The 26,259-nt window shown below is 40.2% G+C and overlaps 1 protein-coding gene across 1 annotated transcript in view; it reads left to right on the top strand.

Moving 5' to 3' along the window:
* Window positions 1-8,871, top strand: part of metrn (meteorin, glial cell differentiation regulator) — a 40,780-nt gene extending 31,909 nt beyond the window's left edge. The window contains exon 4 of the mRNA XM_069904823.1: window positions 7,045-8,871. Coding sequence (XP_069760924.1) covers window positions 7,045-7,361 — 317 coding nt within the window. The 3' untranslated portion in view covers window positions 7,362-8,871. The remainder of the gene's footprint in view (window positions 1-7,044) is intronic.
* The last annotated feature ends 17,388 nt before the right edge of the window (window positions 8,872-26,259 follow it).

The raw sequence follows: 26,259 nt of genomic DNA on the forward strand, positions 1-26,259 counted from the left end.
ACAGCGCTGTTACAGCCCCAGTGACCTGGGTTTGATCCCAGCGTTATCTGTAAGGAGTTTTTACATTCTCCTCATGTTGTCTTGAGCTTCCTCTAGGAAATCCGGTTTCAGCCTTTCAAAATATGGGGTTTGTAGGCATTTGGCTGGCACAGGCTCGTGGGCTGGAGGGGTTGTATCTCATAAGTATGAAAAAAAAATTAAAATTAATTTGTTATTTCAGGAGATCTATATTTAGGTTATGAATTTTAAGATCATTTAAAAATAACTTACATTTGAACATAACATATTTCTTCAAAAATTGTCTTGGTTACAAATTTAGCTCCACTATGATGCAGGGAAGTGATACAGCACAGGAAGTCATTCACCCAATCAGACAAGTTGAGATAGACCTGGTATGAATGAAAGGTCATTCACCTGATGTACTTGGTGTTTCTTTCCATAGGTTCTGCCTGAACTATTGAATATTTCTAGCATTTTCTGTTTTGAATTCCTATTTACAACATCTGCAGTTTAATGCTCTTCCATAAAGACTGACCCAACCTCTGATGAGACAAATGCGGGACAGGGCATTGGGCACTCTCGCCTCGCTGCCTTCAGATTGGGAAGGAACTTGTGAGCAACGTACCTGTTCTTGCTCTTGGTTGTGCATCCCAGAATGTCAAGGAAACAGACTTTCTGTAGAAGATCATCTTTTGAATCATAAATCTTGAAATGCTTCATTTTAAAACTGATGTACCAGTCCATTGTATGAATTGCATACTTTTTTAATAAATTATTCTAAGAAATCAAAAGGCTTGATATTAAATGTCCCTGATAATTATCTAAGGGATGAATTGTCTAGCCAATTCTATTTATATTTTTTGATATACAGCACGGTAACCTCTACCAGCCCACAAGTTTATGCCACCCAATTAAGCTACAACCCCCTGCACGTTTTGAAGGCTGGGAGGAAATTGGAGCCCCTGGAGGAAACCCACACAGACTCGGGGAGAATGTACAAATTTCTTGTAGCCGGCACCAGATTCGAACCTGGGTCGTTGCCGCTGTATCAGTGTTGCACTAATTGCTATGCTAACCGAGCTGGAGTTAAACAGGTTAACAGCTGTTAACCTCCTGTGTATAATTTAGAGACCTTAAGTTTTATTGTGATTCATCTGAGTCTCCAAGCTGGTCTTAATCCCCATTTGCTCTTTCCCAGAATATGCGGGGACATTTCTGGCCCTTATATTTGAAATCCCTTTTATGCCACACATGGTGCTGGCAGCTAAATGTACTAAGTAAATAATGCTTGTCCATAAGCAGACCCTCTCTTTATCTTTTTTTGTGGAACTATACCTCCAGGAGGGATTGTCTGGAACATTTAATGTACATGTGCCCACCTAATGCCTCTTTGTGTCACCAGACTGATGTAGTAACAACCAGTAAACTGGAGTTCTTATTGTAATCCTTGCAGTCAAAATTTTATCGGCTAGTTGAATTGCATTAAAGGGATTATTTTTGCAAAGGGCATTCTGCAATAAGGACTTATAAGTTCACTGTAAATGATAACAATTAATGTATTGTGAAATATTCTTTTTCAGTAATTTTATTAACATTGAAATCATCCATGCTCTGACTGCACTCCTACCCCTAAACCCGAAAGTAGCTCTCAGTGCATGTTAAAAGTTAAGAAAGTACCTTACACTTCATCCAAGGTACCACACATTTTAATCAGACAAATTATATTGTATTGATATTTTTTATTAGTATAAAAAATGAAAATCTAAACCCACTGCCAAGAAAGAGGCTGTTTGGCCAAAAAAAAAGACAGAATTCTTATCAATGATAAATTATCTCATTAGTCAACAGTTAACTATATAACAATTACAGCACAGAAGCAGGCCACCTTGTCTCCTCTCATCTGCACCGATTTAAGTGATCTCCTCTAGTCCCACCTACCTGCTCCCTGTCCAATCTCCTCACATCCATGCACTTTCCAACCTTCTCTTAAACGACAAAACTAACCCTGCTGTAACCACTTCTTCCGGAAGGTCATTCCATTCAGCCACCACTCTCTGAGTGAAGAAGCTTCCTCTCATGTTACTTCTAAACTGTTGCCCCCAACCCTTAACTTAAGACCTCATTCCAATCTCACCTACCCTCAAGGGGAAGAGCCTGTTCTACCATCATAACAAATCAAAGATTAAAAAGGGTCCCCACAGTGTATGAAAATGTGAACTCAAATCAGAAATTGAGAATCTTCTCTAAGTTTAAACATGACGTGATGTCACGTAGCCATTGAGATTGATTAGACGGGGTGACGTCCCTCCATCTGAGCAACACCACCCACCTCGCCATTAGAGAAATAAAAGTAATACATGCAGCTCAGATGCCATTAAAGTTATGTCACTCTCCAACAATCCCCAATAAAGCAATTAAGGGATTAAATTTAAAATTAAATTTTTAAAAAGTGCAGAGAAAGTTTGAAATACTTTGATCCAATATTTCTCAAGAATCTGCCTTGTTCAGAGCATATGAATTAATGAAACATTGTGAAATGTTAAAGCTGAGGGAGTTGCAACATTTTGAGATGCTGGTTGGCTGGTTCGCTCGGTCAACCCCACTGAGTTAGAGGTTGGGGACAAAATCTAGGCTAATAAGCCGGGGCAGTGCTGTAGAGGAGCTGTGCAGTTTATAAGGTGCCAGATCATTGGTGAGATCCAGCCTGTTTCCTTGGGTGAAGATGAAAGATCCCACTGGAGATGAGCAGAATGGTAAAAGAGCAAATAATGGGTCTGGTGGCAGTTCCTAACAATCATAGGAAGGAGACAGAAACCTAGCAGGTTAAGAGAGGTGGATGAATCCTGGGGATGCTAACCACATGCTAGCCACGCTCCGACTGCACTCCTTCCCCCAAACCCTAGTCCAAACGTCCACTGGCCAAGTTACATGCAACCCTATTTCTTAAAGCTACAGTCTGAGGAAATTGGATGATGCTTCAAACCTAAAGTTACCAAAAACACAGCGTTATGAAAGACTGGAAGTAATTAAAGAGCATTTGCTTGGTATTGCCACATTAGCTAAAACTAGCTGCTGGTTATGGATAGTTTAATAACAACTTGCATACAAGCTGGGAACTAGTGTGAAAGATTAGTGACTGAACATCTAGCGTGAAGTGTAATTAGCAACTCAAGCTTCTGCTGCTCTGCTTTAAGCACCTCATGGTCTGCTGAAAGTAAATAGCCAGTGAGCAATTTATGCTTGCATGGTTGGCTAATTCCATGATTTGCAGGCCTTAAATGTACATCGGGTCAAAGGGGATATTGCCCCTAGCCCGCCCACACCACCCATTCCAATGTGCTAGTTTTCTGGAGTTCTGATCCTGTTTTTAGACTTCACAGGAGAAAAATCAAAATCATATGACATCTTTTTGACAATAATTTAATTATTTGCTTCAAAACAGTCTTAAATATAAGAACTAAATCTTTACAGAATCACACATTTAAAAAGAAACAGTTGCTCCACAAGTTGCTGCCTTGAGCAATCTGACAGAAAAACACAATGAGGGAGTTGCCATGGTTTCTCGTACTAGGTTAAGCCTTAACACTGCTGGGAGATTGTGATTTGAAACCATAATGAATCCAATAGGTAAGCTGCAAGGGGAGAAAGGTTGCATCCAATGCTCTTAGTCATATTAAATGGAAAATGCTACTGTGGGACTCAATGGCTAACATTTGGATTGTTTAATCAGGTTTCCAGTTTGGAGTTTGATCACCATGTTAATACAGCAGTGAACAATTTAAAAGTATCAAAATGTCCTTATCATCCATTATTAATCTCAAAGGCTCTTCAGATCAAAACCTTGTTGATTTGGTGAAAGATTTGCAGATCTAGGATGCAAATGTAATTATAAAAAGGGAATGGTCGGGCTAACCTTCGTTCATTGCATTAGAATGTTTCATATACTATTTCCTGGAAGTATTTGTTTCCATTGTTCGTTGCAGGACAGAATTATAAGGAATCTCTAAGCTCAATGGCAGTTGAGGTGTTCCTTATTATGCAAACTACAGTGACTTGTTTAACTTTCATAGCAAGTTCAGCTCCTTTTTATCTAGAATAAATATGCTGTTTAAATATGTTGGCACTGCCATGGGATTCCTGTAGCACTCTGTGACCTAGTGCAAACCCACCTACAGTTTACTCAGTTATGGGGCTGTGAGCTCTCAGCAAAATCACCATTTCACTCCACACACGCGTATTCAAACACACAAATAGACACACTCATTCGTGCTCCACACTCTACATGCAATGCACACACACCCCCTGAAGACACACTTTTATCACAGTTAATCAGCAATTTCTGCCATTTCTCATTGTACTTAACAAATAAGCTCTTAAAAGCAGCTTACATTAAAATTGACATTTAATTCCCTGCCTTTCAGACAATTACATATCAAACTTGATTTGTGCCCTTTATTTTTCAAATTTTCTAGTTTGATATCCAAAATATTTAATTGTATCACTTGTATTTAAAACACTTGTCTTTCAGTAAGTTAGATGTAAATATATCCAAGATAAGGCTGTTACAGAAATCTAATCTAATCTTAACTGTTTCCCACCAAGTTTCTTCCCTTTCTCTGTGAGCTCCGTAGCTTGATCAAAGAGTCATTCTTCACGTTTAAGACAATGAATATCAGCAGGCAGTTTCATTATTGCTGAAGTGTACTTCCACACAGTGCTGGGTCATCTCTCAAATCTCCTCAGAGATGAATTGCCTCCCTCAAGGCCCCTGCTTTCTCAGTTTTGGCCATAAATTAATGCTGGGTCTTTAATGTACCTGTCTTTAGTGTACCTGGCAGTGTGTTTTCTCTCTGAGTCACAGGAATTCAACAGGATTGTTTTACAATGTTATTCAATGTGTGTCATGGTTTAGTTGCTCCAACCACTTGGTTGATTTAAAGCTGAAGTTTTGAGCCCTGAAGGTCTGAAGTCCTAATGTTCATTCAGCCCAGAGTTGGAAGATCACATCTGGATCAGTGATTGGGACATTTCAAGAGATGTCGGGGTTTTGGGAACTCTGGGGGATAATATTTCATCAAAATTCAGATTTATTGTCAGAGTCCATTCATGACATCACATACAACCCTGAGATTCTTTTTCCTACGGGTCAGACAGAATTTCTGCTTCTTGGTAGTGCAAACAGCACTAGTGTACTACCGATCAATATATGAGATATCTATACAAAAGAGAAAAATGTAAAGAAACTGCAATACAGAAAATAGATATTTAATCATTTGTTAAATAAGTGTCCATAATGGACTACTAGTGGTTGAATTTCTTGTTTGTGAGTCTGATAGTGGGGGGATAACAATTGTAACTAAATCTGACAGTACAAGTCTTGAGGCACCTTTCCTGGTGGCAGTAGTAAGAATAGAGCATAGCCTGGGTGGTGTGGATCCTTGATGATTGCTGCTGCTCTCCAACATCAATGCTCCATGTAGATTTTCCCAATGGAGGAGAGGGTTTTGCCTGTGGGAGCTGTGTCCGCTACCTTTTGCAGAGGTATTGGTGCCCCGAGACTATTCTGTGATGCAGCTGGCCTGTACACTTTCTACTACACCATTGGATGTACTTACATTGCCTTGCATCCTTCTCCTCTCCCTGTCCCACTTCAGCCTACTGAAGCTGAGTTCCTTTTCCTGCTCAGAGTACCAGAGTACCAGATCAGAGATTTTTGCCTTGTCGTTATGCACAGAGGTATCTTCAGAAAATACAGATACACAATCCTTTATCTGGAACCCTTGGGGGACAGTGTGTTCCGAATTTTGGATTTTTCCGGATTTCGAAAAGCCCACCCGAATTGTGCTGCAGTATCTACCTCCACCCCCCTTGCAGTCGCCTGGCGGTCTCCCCCAACCACGGTCCCTTGGCCGCCCAGCCATCTCCCCCAACCGTCGGTCCCTCGGCCACCTCCCCCAACTGCCAGTCCTTCGGCCGCCTCCCCCAACCAGGGTTCCACGGCCACCCGGCATTCTCCCCCAACCGCCGGTCCCCACTTGCTAGGTTTTGGAGCTTTCCGGATTTTAGGTGTCCAGATAAAGGATCTGTAGTTCAAAATAGACAAAAATAATCTGAAATTGTTAGCTAAATAATCTTTCTGTGGCATAATAAATGCCTCCATTCTAAGTTGTAGCTTATTTTAAAGCATTTACTGATTAGTACAATATTGTATCAGATAGTTGTTTACCAAATTTGTTCAAAGACACAAGGGATAAATTGTGTGAAGTGTTTGCTGTTCTGTCATATTTTGCTGAATTCCATACCCTTTGGATGGAAGAACATTCTATCACAGCATGCATATTTAATTTTTGTCAGGTCGTGGTTCGTGGTTTTAAAAAGAAAAGTCAAGGGATCCCAAAAAACTTTAAAACCTCTTCAATGGTCTCAAATTGATGAAGTATCCGTCAGCAGGTTCATGCACCTCTCTCATTTTCTTCACTTAGGATAGTGATTTTCAAACTTTTTCTTTCCACTCACGTGCCACTTTAAGTAATCCCTATGCCATTGGTGCTCTGTAATTAGTAAGGGATTACTTAAGGTGGCATCTGAGTGGGAAGGGAAGGTTGAGAATCACTGCCCAAGCAAGACCCAATCACTACAGATATATTTTGCTTTGAGAAAAATTGTCATTGGCCCATTTCCTTTGGAGTTACGAAATCATGCACATAACGAGTCAATGAGGTACGATTAAAACAGTGGTTTTCAAACTTTTTCTTTCCACTTACGTTCCACCTTAAGCAATCATTTACTATCACGAGCACCTGTGGCATAGGAATTACTTAAGGTGGTATGTGAGTGGAAAGAAAATGTTTGAAAACCACTGATTTAGGAGAAGGATAAAATAGACTGATAAAGTGAGAGACTCTTGTTCATTTGTCAAAGAATTTAATCTACCCCACTGAATCTCACTCCAGATGCATGTGCTGGTCTTTTGTCTTGTTCTTTTTTACAGGTGTGTGCACACTGTTTGCAAAAATACTAAAATGTTTTTGTTTGCTTTTCCAGTGGTGCGAGGGCACATTCGAAGTGTGATCCACGACAGAGAGCGGCAGGAATCTGTTGTAAATGTGGGCACCACAAAGATTTACAGGCAGAAGTACATGCTCTTTCACCCAATAGGGAAGTATGGAAAATCGTTTGGGGAAGTGAGGACATTCTTGAAATGTGGTGTGAAGCAAGGAGTTGGAAGCTTCATTTTCACGGGCCACGTCCACTTTGGAGAGGCTTGGCTCGGGTGTGCTCCTCGCTACAAAGATTTTAAGAGGATTTATGAAGCAGCCAAAGAAACGCATGAGAATCAGTGTGAGATTGAATCTGACTGAAATAGCGGTTATTGAGAAAAAAGGATGGTAAAACATGCGCCACTACAGTGATACGGTACATGTGGAATCATGTTGTGAAGGAATCCCTGACAAGATTTTGGAGGATTGATTCATTATCCAATGGGAACGACTGTGACTGTGCTAACCTCATTGTACAAGTGAACTCTGGGATTGACTTGTTGCCCGATGCAACAACTGTTGTTACACAGCAAGTTTGTGTCTGAAGGACATTTGGAAGGGAAGGGCAGTGATTTATTGCCCCTTGTGAACGATTAAGAACATGCACTCATTTTCACTTTGTGAAGGGCCTTTTTGCCTGAAGAATAAATCTGTAAAATAGTTTCATATCAGGACACCACTTAGTTGCAGACAATGGTGTATTCCACAATAAAATTAGTTTCAAAATAAATGGTACAAAGCGGTTTGGCATTCTAGTAGAATGTTCCACAAATATCAGATGGTGTACAAATTGCGTAGCTCCATCTAGGTGCTTGCGAAGATCTTTAACCAAAACTAAACAGCCTTCATTGGGGGTTCATGATCACTGATGGATGCTTGATCACATGATGAGTCCTGGGTGAACATTCTGGGTCATTCAGTTGAGGTGAACTTGAAGACCAGATCAAAGTTTCCTCATTTAATAAGAGAACGTTTACTTTGTATATTCTTGTTATTTATGATTTGAATTGCTGCATCTTTAGAAGGAGGCCAGAGTCAAAAAAAATTGTCTTGCTTATTCCAAATGCTGAATGTCTGAGCATTGGTAACAGAAATCAATGGCATTTACTGTTGCTACTCATGATGCTCCTGTTGAAAACAGACTCTCATAGACAAATTCCTTTATTACCCCATCATCTCAGCTCTCAAACTATCAACCCACGATTCAGCCTATTCATTGTCCTGTTTATAATCCTTATGTTGTTTTTATTACCTGTTGTTACCTTTGAATTAAACAGTAATCCACCACTTCCAATGAAGGTGCTCCCAGCCAGCAGGATACAAGGGCATTTCTTAAGAAAAACTGAAGATAATGGAAAATGGAGGAACTCCACCTTGGTGTGAAGACACAGCTCTGTTTTTGGCATTTGGAAAAATATAAAGAAATGCAATGTTGTTTAAATATATGGAGTTTTAGAGTAGGCTGCCATTGAACACAAGACCCACTGCAATACCAAAAGCTACAGCTTTTAACATGATATTTGAAAGGGCCAACGTTTGAATTATTGCTTAAGCCCCTACTATGGGATGAACAAAGTGAATACAATGGGCCAAAATCTTTACTGTGCCCCTGATGTTTCTTTTCAATTGTGTGCCATAGGATTATGGTATTAGCAATTCTACTCATTTAAAATATTTGCCACAGTGGCTTTGGTTTTGTGCATCTGCAGCTAGTTTGAGTGTACATAGTGTAAATATTTGTTTAAAACAGAGTCCTAAATTCAATGAATGGAAACATTGAGAACTTCTGAATCTATGTATAAATAAATAAGGGCTGTAGTTTTTTTTAAAAAGGCCTTTTTACTTTCAAAAGTTTATTAAAATCTAAAGTTGATTTGCAATCCTATCCTGTTCTTGGAATTATTTATTTTAATATAATAATGGCATGTGTGGCTCTTTTCCCCATGGGTTTATTCTACACCACTGAATAAAAGATCGTGGACGCTCAAATCAGAAGATTTTTTTATAAAGTAAGGGGGCTTAAATGGTGATACTCTTTTGAGTATATGCAAGACTTCAATAACTATTTGGGAATTATTGAGGGAAATAGGAATTTGGATGTTTAAAAATGAAAACTAAATTGAGATAGAAAATCGCCAATGAATGGTGGGGCTTGGTTCAGCCCATGAACAGAGATTAGTGCAGAGGGAAGGTGAGGAACTCTGTTTTCATATGGATTTTGAACAGTACCAGATTACTTGAAGACTGCATGCTTTTCGCTGAGGAACGGAGGACGCTGTTTCGTCAGGTTGCATTTGTGCAATCAGATGACAGTTGACTTGACTGCCTTGGCTTCTATAGGAGTACACATTATGATCTGAGTTTTGAACAAGTTCAGTTTGGCAGACTGTCCAAGGCGGTGGTGGGGGGGTTCACAGCAATAGCATCATTCAACAGGTTACTATAACTGATTGTGCACTAGCCTGGGGGGAATGGCAGTAGAACCATGGGACTAAAACAGCAGCCTGTGTGGTTTCAGCTGTCATGCTCCCACATTGGAAATTCTGCTTGTACTCTTCCAATCGTGGGCTTGCTGCCTTGCTAAGAACATGCAAGTCAAAGTAGTCCTGCAAGTCCACTTGTGACCTCCTGCATTAAAAGTTAGAATCTGCTGACCTCACTGCAAACATGAGGATAGAATTGTGTAGTATCACATGGAAAGAAAGGCACCTGGAACAGTGGCCAAGGATATCTTGACAGTTGGTTTGGTGTGACTAAATTGGTAACTTTGGCTTGCAAAGTGATGGCAGGAGGGTTGGCAAATATGGTGGAAATCTTTCTTTGGCAAACCGTTAAAAGTTCCCTTGCTTTGGTGTCATTTTGCAAAGCAAAGGAAGGAGAAAAAGAAATGAAAGCCCCTCCTCAAACAGTGAGTGGTCAAGGATTGCACTGCCTCCCGTATCCAGCTACCTGCTTTTCACGGCACCTCCTCAACCTGGCTCTCAAGTCGCAGAAGTCATTGACGCCAGCACCCACTGAGTGTGGTGCCCAGCTTAGCCAATGTCACCACCTCCTGATGCTGCCTTGGCCTCATCTGTAGTTGTGGTGGCCCCCCCCTCCCCCCACCACCTGTGACTTCTCAGCGAGGTCAAGGGAAGACATGATGGGAGGTTTCACTATCAAATTCCATCAACATTCACCTCATAATTTTTCTGCTGAATTTAATGTTCTTAATTACTATAATGAACATAAACATCTGATGTCGACAATAAAAAGTAAAACCAAATGAGGAGGGTAGTCAATTTTGAGGCTTGAGAATCTAAGACGACCATTGATGTGGTACCAAGTAAGTGGTTCATTTTCAAAGGATGTCTTAAGTTATTAGAGGGGACGTTAAACTGAGCAAATATGCAATGGGTTATTTTATGGTGAAGCTGTTGATTCTCTGCAAAAGTACTAATTGAGATAATGTGAATACAGGCAAGGTCTCAGAATGCATCTGATATCGTACTGTGGGATCCAGAATTTTTTTTGTTCCAAACATGATGACACTTCAAGCAGTCATGATTTGGGTTTAAAGGAGATTCATGTGAGCCTGAGGAGCAAAAATAACCAGGGAGATGCTATGGAAATCTTAATCCTCAAACTCACGGATGTGAGTCACTCACTTGACTTACAACCAACTGATCCTTGCCCATTTGCAGTTATAAGGACCCTTAAACTAACCCTTTCACATCTAGTAAGGCAAAGAGAGACCTCCCATTTTCTCCAGTCCACAGCTCTGCCTGCCTGTTTGTCGGGTATGTGGGACAGACCCTGTTCCAATCTTACTCTTGTCCATTACATCAACAAATACAACTCTTGTATCTGTTGCAGAACTTGGAAATTTAATTAACCAAATTGATTTTTTTCTAATTTTAGGTAACCTCCACCTCCATAAGGTTCCACTGTTCCTCGCCGTAACCTTACCTGCTGCTGTTCTTACTTTTCTCTCTAATTCACCCCACCCCCTCCCAATGTTCTCTCCATCTTCCTGTCTCTCCCACATCTCTCCAAAGCACTAACACTTTTTGGCCTATTCCCAGCTCCCTTGGCCCCTCATAAATATAACCACCCCATTTTTACCTACAAGAGGACTCAGAATGTTGACTGACCATCTGTACCCATGGATGCTATCTGATCTGCTGAGTACCTTCAAGATTCCACATCTATAGCTTTTGTGTTTCCTTAATGTTCCTTCATGCTGCATCTGCAGTTATTTAATTTTTAATTTGATCTTTTTATTAATTTAATTTGGGTTTTTTTAAAGAGTCTTGTGATGGAATGAAGTACAGTAATCTATATGTTTCCATTTCTCAGTCTCTTGTGTCCATGACGTGCAGCTGGTCGGCTTAACTGCAGGGCTTGCGTGTCCTGCGATCAGCTATATTCTGACCGCTCCCACAAACCCATTGACCAGAGTCAATATAATTCTGTCCACATACTGAATTAATGGTCTCTATTCTACGTCTATATCAACTGGTAAAACATTTTTCACAGCCAAAGGCAAACTTTTGACAGAAATACAAAATTTGATCTCCATGAAAATACAGACTCAGTAATATGTCATTGTTAAACAGAAGCAGCCAAAGTCCATTTAGCCTTTAGTATTCTATTTCTCAGTGGCTTTGGAATATAATTTTCCGACAGGGGGGAGAGCAGAGTGGAATGGGAAACTAATAGCTCTTTGATAACTACTGGCTAATCATATCAGAAAACTTCACTTTATCAAAATATCTGCTCTGCATCAACCATGGGTTCCACATATTATTCTGTGAAATCCCCATCAAATACAAGACTTAAAAGGCTTTAATAGACCTGGCACTAATAGCAGTTTGTTGGAATATGAATTCTCATCCAGATATATATGAGTTTCTCAGAAACACTGTCTTAAATTCAAAGTAGTTAACTCCATCTTAATTTTATTCCAAAAATTTTTTTTCTCGCAATAAAAGTATGTATACGAAGAAACCAGGTAAATTCTTTTTGCAACCTTAGTGTCTTATTCACACATTATACAGCCCTATCGTGTTACATTCGTTCTCGAATTTGCTGTGAAGCACTGTTACCACTCCTGCAGCCCCTTGTACTTACTCCCTGTCCGTGGTTTGAAGGGCTTTCCCTCTGGTCTCATCCCTCAATGTCTGGTAAAGGAAGGACTCTCGACTGTGATCCTTCCCCATGTCATCATCAGATTTCATTAATTCAGAGAGGGGACGTAAATGGAAAAGAAAACTGCATTAGGTTGGCAATCTGCTTTTCTTATAGTTATGCAAAGCACCTGTGGCTGATTCACCACAGCGGTGGGAGCGTCCTTTGTCTCTGGTATTGTTGAGTCTGCACTTCTGCTCAAGCTGAGGAGTCATCTTAAGCTGCACAGACATTACAACGACCCCTCAGGCAGCTCATTCTTATCCTCTACAATTGATCTGGCTAGGAATTCTCTTCTCCACTTTGGCTTTGCTGTTACTAGAGATGCCTTGCTATGGGTAACAATTCCTCCTTTAAGCATCCTCTTTTTTTCTCTAAATTGTTGATCTACTAGACATTTCTTCTTATAAAGTGAAATATGTGTTTGCTTTCAATACCACAGTAGTTTGTTACCATGAAGGTCCTCATTCTTGCAAGCTGACTGTTTAGACTTCGATGTATTGATATGCAGAACACCAGACCCATTGGAAATTGTAGTTTCTCGTTTGCATTGTTCTTTTGAAGGATTTAAACAAATGTACTTCTGAACATTGGCAGAAGACGAAGTGATTAGAAATCCAAGCAGCAGAAATTCAGCCAAGCACAATGGCTGTCATCCAGCCTCACATAAAGGCACCACTCATACCATTGCAAAGTCTCAGAGAGTTCCTTCCTGCTCAAGTCAGAATGATACACTTCCAGTTAAACCTTTTATCTGGACTTTTACTTAGTAACTTCCAGAATAAACACCGACTCTAAATGAACAAAACTAACTCAAACGTGTCACTGAAATGACTATATTGTTAAAAAAGTTATTATATTATTCCTATAAGTATAAATTAATCATGCCTAGCATGTTTTGCAGTGAAACATTTTGTGGGGAGCAATGTCTAAAATTAACATTGTGAACAGTGGTTCATTTCCATTACAAATTACAAACTGTGGAACCACATGGTCACTTGCATCTCAATTTAAGGATGTTCTGTAAAGTGCCATTTTGCCACATTGTGAAATGAGAACATAAGAATGGAAGTAAGAAATAAGAGCAGGAGTCGGCCATCCAGCCCATCAAGCCTGCTCCGCCATTCAATGAGATCACGATTGATCTGATCATGGCTCATCTCCACCTACCTGCGTTTTCAACATATCCTTTAATTCCTCTTCTGTGTAAAGATCTATCCAACCTTCCTGATGCAGCCTCCACTGCTTCAAGGGGCAGCGAATTCTGCAGATTTACCACCCTCTGGGCAAAGCAGTTTCTCATCTCCATCTCAGATCTACCATCCTGAATCTGGAGAGCAGTTATGGTCCTTCCCACCAATGGAAACAACTTATCTACCTCTACCTTATCTATGGCTTTCATAATTTTATGTTTCTATAAGGACCCCTCTCATTCTTCTAAATTCCTGTGTGTACAGTCCCAGACGTTTCAATTTCTCCTCATAGGATAACTCCCTCATTTCTGGAACAAACCTGCTGAACCTTCTGCAGACTACCTCCAAAGCCAGTATACCCTTCCTCAAGTAAGGAGACCATCAAGGCAGTCATTGAACAGTTACAGGACACAAGGTCAGGATGGCAACCAAGTTGAGATCTGATGTGTGGTTGAAACTACTTTCTGGTGGCTTTGTTCACTACTTTCACATTTCATATCATAATGAATCAACATAAATAATGCATACAACTAAATATGTAATGAGATAAGGCTTTCTTTAGTGATTTATAAGGAGTCAAGGTTGAGAGCAGTGAATGAAGGTTTTCAGGAGAAAAATTGAAGGAAGATAATTCCTTTCTCTTCCTTTACAGCACCAGCGATCGGGACCGGGGCTCAACTCCTGTGTTTCTATGAGGAGTTGGTACGTAGTCTGGATGGGTTTTCTCCAAGGGGTCCAGGTTCCTCCCAACATTCAAAATGTACCAGGGGTGTAGTTTAATTGGGTGTAATTTGGGCAGCATGGACTTCTGGGCCTAAATGGCCTGTTACTGTGTTGTATGTCTAAATTTAAAAAAAGAAAAATTTTGATCTTGGACACTCACAATCAAAGGATTAAGACACAATTGCTTTCAGCCTGTCAGATTTGAGTGCTACACAAAATGCAAGCACTCCTTCCTTCCCTAACTTCACGCTGATAAGAGGCCACTTCAGGGGCATTTTTAAGAGAAAAAAAATTGGGATATGCCTTTCAAGACAGAGAGGATATAACAAGTAAGAAGGGAATATTTCCAACCATGAAAAATGTAAACCAGATGACCAACCTCATGGTTTTTCTGATCATTAATTCCAAATTATTCACAGATTTTAAATTGACAGCATCAATTTTGTGCTCTGTCTCAGAACTCCAGTGACCTGGGTACAATCCTGATCTCAGGTGTTATCTATGTTGAGCTGATAGATTCTTTCTGTAAATGTCTGGGATTTCTCTTGATGTCCCAGTCTCTTCTTAAACCCAAAAGTGTGTTGATGGGGTTAATTGGCTACTGGCAGAAAAATTGGGGAGTGAGAAAAGTTGATGGACATGAGAGGCAAAAGAGAAGTAAATGGGATTGGTGGCACTGTTCTGAGAGCTGGCATAGACTCAACCTGTTGTAAGAAAATGCAGTAAAACCCCTGGTATCCGGCACCTATGGGGATTGGTATGTGCCGGATAATTAAAATTTTTGCTTACTTGAGACTGGATGTTGCGTGAATGGAGAATTAACGGCGAGGAACGCCAGTTTTAAACTTTCGTTTTATTTACCCATTTATTTTCCACAGTTTTTTGCTGGTTGACTGAGGTTGCCAGTACAGGGATTTTATTGTCTAAGGCATGACAAATTCCACAACTTTCATGGTGGAATTTGAATGCAGATCTGTGGATTGAGAGATAATTTAATCACACTACCTCTTTGATGGCCTAAAGTCAATGTGCCAGGAGCACACAGAAGACCTGAATTAATGGTAGAATGAGCATATCATCTCCAAACCTATCCTCCTCTGGCTATGATTGAGCTTCTGGCCCCATATTGGCCTCAATAGCCATCTCAGAATCTACCTTCAATGCCGGGTGACTGCCTATAAAAGCAAACATAGTCATACCAAATGGAAGGCATGCAAACTCAAATAATAATATAGAAATTTAATCCTTTGGCCCACTCTGACTATGCCAATTTAGAAAAAGAGCTATTTTAGGTTAATCGCAGTTCCCAGCTGCTAATTTAGACTCTTGCAGGCTTCAGTTTGTTTTAAGTGATCATTCAGGTACTTTCTACAAAGGTGCAAGATTTGCTCTCCACCACTCTTTCAGTGGTCATGCGTCACTTAATGTCCCTTAATATCCACGATTTTTCTGTGAAATAGGACGTTACGCGATTTCGAATTTGTGTGAACGCCATATTATATACTAATGACAGGTGATTAGAAGTGGCATGGGTGCCAGGGTAATTAAACCATTCTGTAACAGCAGCATTTGGTGCTGTGGTATTCCTTCATTAGAATAACTGTTGTGGCACATTTTCACCTGCTAGGCCACAGCTTCAACCATCATTAATTTTGTACTGGAACATGGGCTCGGACTCATTTTCTGCAACACTTCTGCTGGATGCCAGTGGTCCTTCAGTTTCGTGGCAGTAGTTTATGTGAGAAGAAGCATTTTGTAATAATGACCAACAGTGGCTCTGACTGAGTGAATTGAACAAGTTAAATTACGAGAGATACGTTCACTATGTCCCATTCTCCTATTTGGATGTTGCCTGAATGGACATTATGTGGCACATGACTGTTTTCTAATTGTAGCCTGACTAATGTTCTATTGCAGCTCAATCATTGAGTTTCGTATTTTATTCCTTGGCCAAGAAAGGGCAGATTCCATCTGCCTTCTTAGTCATCACATCTCCCTGCCCTGAATGTGGGTGTACGCTCCAAGTTAGCTCTATACCTCATTTTAAATTTAGACATAGGCCTTCCAACCCACAAGCCCATGTCACCCAAATACATTAATTAACTGACAAATCCCTTATGCTTTTGAAAGGTGAGAGGAAACCAGACCGCACGGTGAACGTGCAAACTCCTTACAGGCAGTGCCAGATTTGAACCCAGGTTGCGGGTGTTGTAGTAACATTGTGATAATTCTGCTGCTCTTTATCATTTTACCCTGCCATTTAGTATATGACTTTGTTTCATTCAATTGTGTGTGAATTCCGCTTAAAGGAATGACCAGAACTGTACTTAACTAGAACAGATTTAAAAGTTGTAATTAACTTTCATCAATTTTATCAACTAGCAATGAAATGAAACTGCTGAGATATAATCCTTAGACTGTGGAAGGAAACATTATAAATGGTGCATGCCATTTTTGGATTGTGTTCACTGCTGTGGCAAGGCAAAGTAAAATATTATACAAAAGTAACAACTTGTACCAAAGGGCAAGAGCCATAGAACCAGAGAAAATGAAACTAAGACTTGAAAAGAAGTTTAAAGCTAGCTGACTTTGAAAAGGCCTCAGCAGACCATAGAACCCTTCATGCTAAAATTATGACTTGGGTAATTAAGGGTAATTATTAACAGCACAAATTTCTGTATTAGCCATCAATTTGAACAGCTGGTGAAAAGTTCTCCGGAGCAGAAACTGAAATGAAGCAAGAAATTACTTTGAATAATACATTCTGCGGAATGGTTTGCTTTTCAGAATTATTTTGCGGCGTGGTTAACGTAATGGATAGCGCAATGCTGTTGCAGCACCGGTGACTTGGGTTCGAATCCAGTGCTGTCTGTAAAGAGTTTTGTATGCTCTTCCCATGTTTGCTTGGGTTTCCTCCATGCGATCCAGTTTCCTTCCACCCTTCAAAACATTCGGAGGTAGGTGAAATTGGGCAGCCTGGGCTCATGGGCCGAAAGGGCCTGTTACAGTGCTGTATGTTTATATATATTTTTAATTTAAAAAATTAAATTTATAGCAAATGATATTTACTCAGATAATAAAGCTGGGAAATTGTTTTCTAGTCCTTCACTCAATCTTGGTTTGTGAGTCCTTTCTGTGTGTGCATGTGTATATTGACCACATTTCCCTTTTATAGGTGTGGCTTGATGAGAGACAGTTTCCAGCATCCCTTTTGCAATGGCCATTTCTCGTGCTAGATTTCTGAAAATGAGTGTTGGCAGAAAATTCTAACATTAGCCAATAACAGCTATAATCACATCTATCCTCCCTTGATATCAATCTTAACAGATAAATGGTTTATCACCTCGTACAAAAGAAGGGAGGTTGGACAATATTATCTCGCCCTTCAGAATGCAGATTACCAAGGAAAAAGCAACAGTTTTTTATCAATTTTCTTCTAACTTCATTATAGTTATTAACACCATGCATTGCTCTTCACCTGTTTGTCCTGTCTGAAATCAGATAATTCTGAACAGATTGTGGACCTAATCCAGCCATTGGATAAATCTGATAAACCCTTAGGCAGACATGCTGAACTTTGATGTCCATCAAAGGTGGGTTTTAAATTTATTGGGTCCTTAGACACACTTTATCTGAAACAAATCCACTGAGCAACGGGCAGAACACAGAACCAATAACTTTTGCTTGACATCCGTAAAATAAATTGACTGCAAACACTTTGCATTTGATATGCACCTGGTTCAACTCATTTCTCCAATCATGGAACTTTAGTTTGATTAATTGATAAAGTCTTTAGCACATTATTCCCATCTGATTGGATGTTCTATTCAGATATTAGACTGAAATGAATGAATGTCGAACATGCCAGCTATAAACTTTGTTTAGGATAGGAAATACTTTGCCTAGAAATGGTTAGCACAATTTTTTCATGGCTCTCTTAATCTCAGGGTCAGTGGTTTGAGCCCCACATTAAGCTCAACTTTCCTGAACTCTTTTCCTCTGCTCTACACCATCCTACTAATTTCTGAGTGAAAGGTCACCATATACATTCCATGCTTCTATATTCAAGGTTTTCCCAATGACGGTTTTTTAGCAGTGTTCCTTACATAAATTATAGCTCCTAACTCTAGAAAAATACTATTGTTTTGATGCTACACCAAACAGAACCAACAGTTGTGATCTACATTTTTATTCTTTTAAAGGGCCCCTTGATTCACAATGGGACAATTCAAAAAGGAGCTCTAACACTCAGTAGAACAGCCAACACATCTCTCAGGGTGCTCTGACAGGGCTCAAACCAACAAGAAAGCCCCTGTTATCAGAGTTGGTTGGAGAGACTTCTTCAGCTCGTCCGCCCAGGAAGAAAAATAGTTTAGCGCTCTAATCTAATCTGCAGATTGGAGATCTTTCTTTCTTCTTTGGCTTGGCTTCGCGGACGAAGATTTATGGAGGGGGTAAAAAGTCCACGTCAGCTGCAGGCTCGTTTGTGGCTGACAAGTCCGATGCGGGACAGGCAGACACGATTGCAGCAGTTGCAAGGGAAAATTGGTTGGTTGGGGTTGGGTGTTGGGTTTTTCCTCCTTTGCCTTTTGTCAGTGAGGTGGGCTCTGCGGTCTTCTTCAAAGGAGGTTGCTGCCCGCCAAACTGTGAGGCGCCAAGATGCACGGTTTGAGGCGTTATCAGCCCACTGGCGGTGGTCAATGTGGCAGGCACCAAGAGATTTCTTTAGGCAGTCCTTGTACCTTTTCTTTGGTGCACCTCTGTCACGGTGGCCAGTGGAGAGCTCGCCATATAACACGATCTTGGGAAGGCAATGGTCCTCCATTCTGGAGACGTGACCCACCCAGCGCAGCTGGATCTTCAGCAGCGTGGACTCGATGCTGTCGACCTCTGCCATCTCGAGTACTTCGACGTTAGGGGTGTAAGCGCTCCAATGGATGTTGAGGATGGAGCGGAGACAACGCTGGTGGAAGCGTTCTAGGAGCCGTAGGTGGTGCCGGTAGAGGACCCATGATTCGGAGCCGAACAGGAGTGTGGGTATGACAACGGCTCTGTATACGCTTATCTTTGTGAGGTTTTTCAGTTGGTTGTTTTTCCAGACTCTTTTGTGTAGTCTTCCAAAGGCGCTATTTGCCTTGGCGAGTCTGTTGTCTATCTCATTGTCGATCCTTGGATCAGGCTAACTCTTTAGATTGGAGGGTTGTCTCCTAGACAATTTGGGGCAGTATTCTTTAGAGTTTAGAAGAATGAAGGTTGACTTTATTTCAACATAAGATCCACAAAGGGCTTGACAGGGCAGGTGTTGAGACATTTCACCTGCTGGAGCCCTGAAGGGGAGATAACAATATAATTGAGGTTTGTTCTTTTTTTCCAAATGAGGTGAGTAGAAAGTTATTCACTGAGGTCAGAGAACCTCTGGAATTCTTTGCCTCAGCGAGTGGTAAAGTCCACATCATACATATACAGTATTTAAGGTGGAGTTGGCTACATATTTGAAATATTGAGGAATGAAGGATGGCTGATTGAGAATTGAGATCACTGGAGTCTCCCTTTCCCTTATTGATCAGATTTCCGATTTGTTGTCAGAGTACATGATTGACACCACACACATCCCTGAGATTCTTTTTCAGCGGGTGAGGCCGTAAATATTGATGACATTTACCAGGAGTGCTACTTAAATAGGGCTCAAATAATTACAGAGAATCCAGCCCTCAGTATTTTTGACCCACTACCATCAAGATGGAGATACAGGAGCATCAAAATCAAGACTGCCAGGCTGGGAAATAGCTTCTTCCCACAAGCTGTCAGATTGATGAACAATATCCTGTAACTGAGTAAATCATCCCTGATGCACGATCGATTAACTCAAAGACTGAAGTTACTGGAACTGAAGGCTTTTATTAGCTAGAGGTGGACATCATCCCGTCAGTTGCTGGCTCACACTGACCTGGACTCGAACTGGGGGCAAGGTTGTGGCATGACACCCTTTATGGGGGATAAAGGGGAGGTGTCATGAACCAGCCAGTGAGAGCAGGGTCAAGGTATTTACATACACATGTGGTTTCACCAGAATCCCAAAATATTTATATGTATTTATTTTAAATATAAGTATTGGCATATATGTAATTATTATGTATACAGAGCCGTTGTCATACCCACACTCCTGTTCGGCTCCGAATCATGGGTCCTCTACCGGCACCACCTACGGCTCCTAGAACGCTTCCACCAGCGTTGTCTCCGCTCCATCCTCAACATCCATTGGAGCGCTCACACCCCTAACGTCGAGGTACTCGAGATGGCAGAGGTCGACAGCATCGAGTCCACGCTGCTGAAGATCCAGCTGCGCTGGATGGGTCACGTCTCCAGAATGGAGGACCATCGCCTTCCCAAGATCGTATTATATGGCGAGCTCTCCACTGGCCACCGTGACAGAGGTGCACCAAAGAAAAGGTACAAGGACTGCCTAAAGAAATCTCTTGGTGCCTGCCACATTGACCACCGCCAGTGGGCTGATAACGCCTCAAACCGTGCATCTTGGCGCCTCACAGTTTGGCGGGCAGCAGCCTCCTTTGAAGAAGACCGCAGAGCCCACCTCACTGACAAAAGGCAAAGGAGGAAAAACCCAACACCCAACCCCAACCAACCAATTTTCCCTTGCAACCGCTGCAATCGTGTCTGCCTGTCCCGCATCGGACTGGTCAGCCACAAACGAGCCTGCAGCTGACGTGGACTTTTTACCCCCTCCATAAATCTTCGTCCGCGAAGCCAAGCCAAAGATGTTCTGTGTACTGTGTGTGCGTGCACTGTGGTTCAGAGAAACGTTTTGTTGATAATGAACTTGATGAGAGGAGTTGAGAGCAGCATAGATCAGCCAGAATTTTGTTGGACGCTCTTGTGTTCTTGCAAAGATTAGGACACTTATCTCCAGGCTGGTGAGGAACAGCACTTGAGAAGAACCCCTTCCAGTCTTGACAACTTCCTTCCTATTCCTGGCAAGTTCTACCTCAACAAAAGATATGTGGAAAATCAGGATTTTATTATGCATTAAATTTAACACTTTCAGTTTACTAGCATTTACCAGGCTGAATCTTTCTAATTTTTAGATATTTATCAATTAGGCATTCTGTTAAGTCCAAACTTTCTGATTTTCCTCAAATCTCTGAAACAAATATTCCTGATGAATTTTTTTACTTGCTATTTTCCCATGGAGGATTAATATAAAATATTTATAACAATTTAATGGGTTTAAGAATCACCTCAATGGCAAGGATTAAGAACAATTTGGAACATGTTTTGAATTGAGTATTCTCGGGCTAGGATTGGGATACAACTCTTCATTTGATCAATGAGTCTTCATATTGTACACGACGTTGTCTGTTGTAATTTAAGGTGGTGCACAGAATACATAAGTCTAAAGTTAAATTATCCGCTTTTTATCCTGATAGGGATCCATTATGTGATAAGTGTAAAATTTGCAAGGCTTCGTTGATCCATATATTTTGGGAGTGTCCGAACTTAGAACATTTTTGGAGAGATATTTTCCAAACTTTATCAATGATTCTTAAGGCTAACTTAGAACTAAACCCTTTGATTATTTTATTTGTTTTTTTTTCTCTAGAAGAGAAAAGAATCTCAGGGATGTGTGTGGTGTCAACCCAGAAGAGAATCCTAGCCTTGGCTTTGTTGATAGGTAGATAAGCAATTTTGACAAGGAGGAAAGGTAATGTTTTACCCAGTCACATTCAATCGTTAAATGATATTGTGTCTTTACGTTTGGAAAAAAGTTTGATACAATATTAAAGATGCAAAGTCTGAATTTGATAAGATGTGGGGGCCAATTCAAGGATTATTATCGAAATCTGAGGATTTAAGTGGTGCAGATGCTATGCGGATTCCCTGTCTGGTGTCTGGGGGCCATTATTCGATTCATATTTACAATATATACAGGTAGCCTTGTTTAGAGGGAGGGGATAGATTTTTTTTTCCTTGTAATTATTAAGACAAACAAGTAAAGGCCGGGGGAGGTGGGGGGGGAAGGTTAACTACAGATCACGGATCAGATCACAAAACAACATGATCACATTAGAGAAGTATAAAATATCTTATATAAGGGGATTTTACGTGAATTATTTGTATAATGTTTGTATTCAATATTATTTTTTGGACATAGTACAAGTTATAATTTAATTGTCTAATTATTACAATTATACAATTTGATGTCCCGAACAAAATAAGTTATGTAATAATTATGGTTAAGCTTCTAACTTAAAATTGATATGATATGTATATGATATGATTTGATTTATGTTATCATTGAGTGAAAGGGTTTTTGTTAAATGCAATAAAAGTATTTTAAAAAGAAAGATTACAAAGCAATTCAGATGAAAAATCAACTATTTTATCCTCCCAGGCTTTGCCTGATCTGGTATATGTTTTGAGGACATACTGTTTTTATTTCTGTTCTGCTTTAGCATTTAACTATCACTTTATTTCCCTTTAAACTCTTCTGTTTCAATTTATCTCCTTTTATTCACACTTCCACTGAACCGATTTACATGCATTCACTACCCTCTCTAAGCCAATGCCGCCACCACCTGTGTCCAAGCTTTTTAGTATCTTCATTCTTCCCTGTTCTTTGTAAGGTTTTGATTTCTTTTTACTCCATTTTGATCAACCTAAAATGTTTCTCTCACTTTCTACAGATATTTCCTGACCTTCAATTTAATGTGATTTTTAAATTTTATTTCAGACTTTCAGCTTCTGGAGAATTTTAAATGTTTATTGCGCATTAATAGACTTGATTGATGGGTGGGTGTTCTGGGCAACTGTTTAACAGGAAGGAAGTTAAAAGATGGAGCATTGTTTAAGTGTGTGTTGTGTGTGTGTGTGTGTGTGTGTGTGTGTGTGTATACATGCTGTACTCACTCCTATCATCAGGAAAGTGATATAGGTGCCACAAGATCCACACTACCAGGTTCAGGAATAGTTGCTACCCCTCCACCCTCAGACTCCTCAACAACAAACTCTATCAGTGACTTATTAAAGGATTCTTGCAGTGTATTGATTTTTTAAAATACTCTCTGTATTGCAGTTTGTTTACATTTCTTTATTTGTTTGCATGTGTATGTGGGGTTTTTTTGCACTGCCAATAAGTGATAATTCTGCCTCACCTATAGGAAAAAGAATCTCATGGTTGGATGTGGTGTCATGTATGCACTCTGACAATAAATCTTCGGAAACCTGACATCTCAAATGATATCATAATTTTCCAACATTGGTCTATTGTATATAGAGTCTCTTTCCTGGTGCAAATCTTGTTCACTTGAACTTCAATGTTCTTGACAGGGAGCCATGGAGGTCTCTCTTCATGATCTCCCCACCCAATTTTTTTTTAACCATTGTAACACTGGTGTATTGCTGTTGTCCACACAATTTAAGGAATCTGGTTTTGAAGGCTGACGTGGTTCTCTGAATATTTTTCAGCAAAGTGGAAATCGTTTGGGAATTGTACAAGTTGCAATTAATCTATTCTTTTAGATGAAAGCCATATCAAAGCTGATGCACCTCACTTTACAGCCAACTTTGCAGTTTGCTCTTTGGAAATCAATTTGGTACTGGTGATGGAAGGAAATCAGACGTTTTGCCCCCTCCCTCCCTTCTCCACCTATCCCCTCCAGCTTTTGCGACCACCCCTCCCCTCCTACTATTTTGTTTGGACGTCTGCTGACATTTTTCCTTACCTTGATGAAAGGCTCAAGCCCGAAATGTCGGTTCTGTATCTTTGCTATATAAAAGACACTGTTTGACCCGCTGAGTTTCTCCAGCATCATTCTTTTACTTGGTACTGGTGACGTTTTAGTGCAAGCTATTCCGTTATTTGATTTATTTACAAAATGGAACTTATAAGAACTGTGCATTGCAACCAGTGTGATATTGTAAGGACCATATTACACCAAGACAGTAACCATGAGGGTTATAAACATAACCATTGTTTGTGGAGTTTATTTACCTTAGTGGTTCATTAACAATCCAAAATAAGATTTCATGGTTGATATACAATCTCATATCATGCATGATCCCTCTTTATCCCTTTCATTCAAAATTGCATAGAATTCTTCGGATCCTCTAGCAGTTGTGAAAATAGTCAGGCCTTCACTGAATCTTCCCCACCTCAATAACCTAACCGTATTTCTCATCCCACACCTAAATCTAAGCTTTCCAACTTTCCACTCCCTCCCCTGACTGAAATTGAAACCCTCGCTGGGTTTCCATTCCCCAGCTGCCTCTCCGATCCTTCTCCTGCTTCTTCTGTCCCCACCCTTTTCCTTCTCCTCTTCATGTTACTCTCTGTCTCTCCTTCACATGGAGCATGTAAATGTGTGTGTGAGAGAGAGAGTGAGAGGCCTGGTACCACAGTATAGTCACAGTTTTTACATATTTTTACACAGATACTCTCCCTGGAGATTACCATGAAAGACCTCAAAGTTGAATGATTTAATTGAAAAGTGTACTGTAGATGCAAGAATGCTAGTTTTAACCTTCACTCCCATTGAGCATATGAAGCCAGCTGTGAAACTTGTGGTTATGCAGCACTAATGTGTAGATCTGGCACAGCATAAAAACATCAGTTCTGCTTGTGATTGATGGCTCTTTGCCTTTGTGGAATCATCTCTTGAGACTTGACACTGCCATGAGAGGATGAGAATTATGTGCGAGAGATACTCCATGAAAGTGAAAACAGATACAGCTGAGCTCGTCGTTCAGTTATATTGGATGAGCAAACATACAGTTCTTTCAACCTCACACGTAAATAGTAATTCATCGTTATAATAGCACACACACATATGCGCCTGCTCTCTCTCTCACACACACACACACACACACACACACACACACACACACACACACACACACACACACACACACACACACACACACACACACACACACACACACACACACACACACCAAGTGGATCCTAAATAATTTCAAGGAATTTGTGCTCTTCTTAGCTTCTTCCTGTTGCGAATCAGATGTGAAAGCCATCAGGTATGGTTTTCTGACCATTGTTTTCAAGTCTGAACATATCCTCATGTAATGGTTTGTGTTTGAAGTGATGACATGAGAAAATGAATGCAACCATTTTATCAATTGTAGATGACGACTATAGACGACACTTTCCAATCTCTTGTATTTCCCCATTTCAATACGTCATCCCTCACAGAAATGTAAGTGTCGATAATCTGAATTACCATCTTAATAATCCAATAAATCAAACTTCATATTTGCCGCTGTAAGTAGCTTCAATTGGTTGATAAAACATTTTTCATAACTTCGCATCAAGATTTTCATAACTTGAGTAAATGAAGCATACTGAATAATGATAACAATATTCTTCTTTAAACAGTTAAAACCAAAGTTAAGATGATTAAAATGAAATAAGGAAAAAATAAGATGAATTCAAAAAGTATCTCAACTGTTATCATTGACCTAAGAATGAAAGCAAGCTTCCCTTACGCCCGGATATTATGACATAAGCCATCATAGGGTTAGGGTTCGCACATTAGTAACACTACAAACAACAATCTTACTGATAGGGATACTCGTAAAAGTAAATACAAATTAAAAACACAAAGTTTTAACCTTTACAATATCTTCAAAGAGTACTGAGGAATGGATATGATGAGGTAACTATGTGATCAAGTGGGAACCTGTTGTGGCTGAGCTGTTGATGCAGAGGAGGTTGACTTTGGCATGCAGTACAGTGATGAGTGGGGATTCCTAACTGAAGCATACCTGCTTCACTGCTTCTGATGTTGACCATGGGAAATCGTAGACACCAAGTCACCCGACCTTAACCATGGAATGTTGCCTTGTCTAATTTATGTGCCTAGGCCTTTGGGGTATTTGATAGTCCATTGAAGCTAGCCATCTCCATACACAACTATAATGCTCTGCAATCCTCTGGGAAAAATGATATGAACAGCCACCTTCCTTGTAATCTTGTCATGAAACATTAAACATACTGATGAAAGATATTGAAATGAAAGGACAATGCTATTTCTTTCTACTGGATACTATTTGACATGCTGAATATTCCCACCATTTTCTGTTTCTTTGCATCATTGTACGAT

Source organism: Narcine bancroftii, chromosome 12, assembly GCF_036971445.1.
Source record: "Narcine bancroftii isolate sNarBan1 chromosome 12, sNarBan1.hap1, whole genome shotgun sequence".
In the NCBI taxonomy this organism is placed as follows: domain Eukaryota; kingdom Metazoa; phylum Chordata; class Chondrichthyes; order Torpediniformes; family Narcinidae; genus Narcine; species Narcine bancroftii.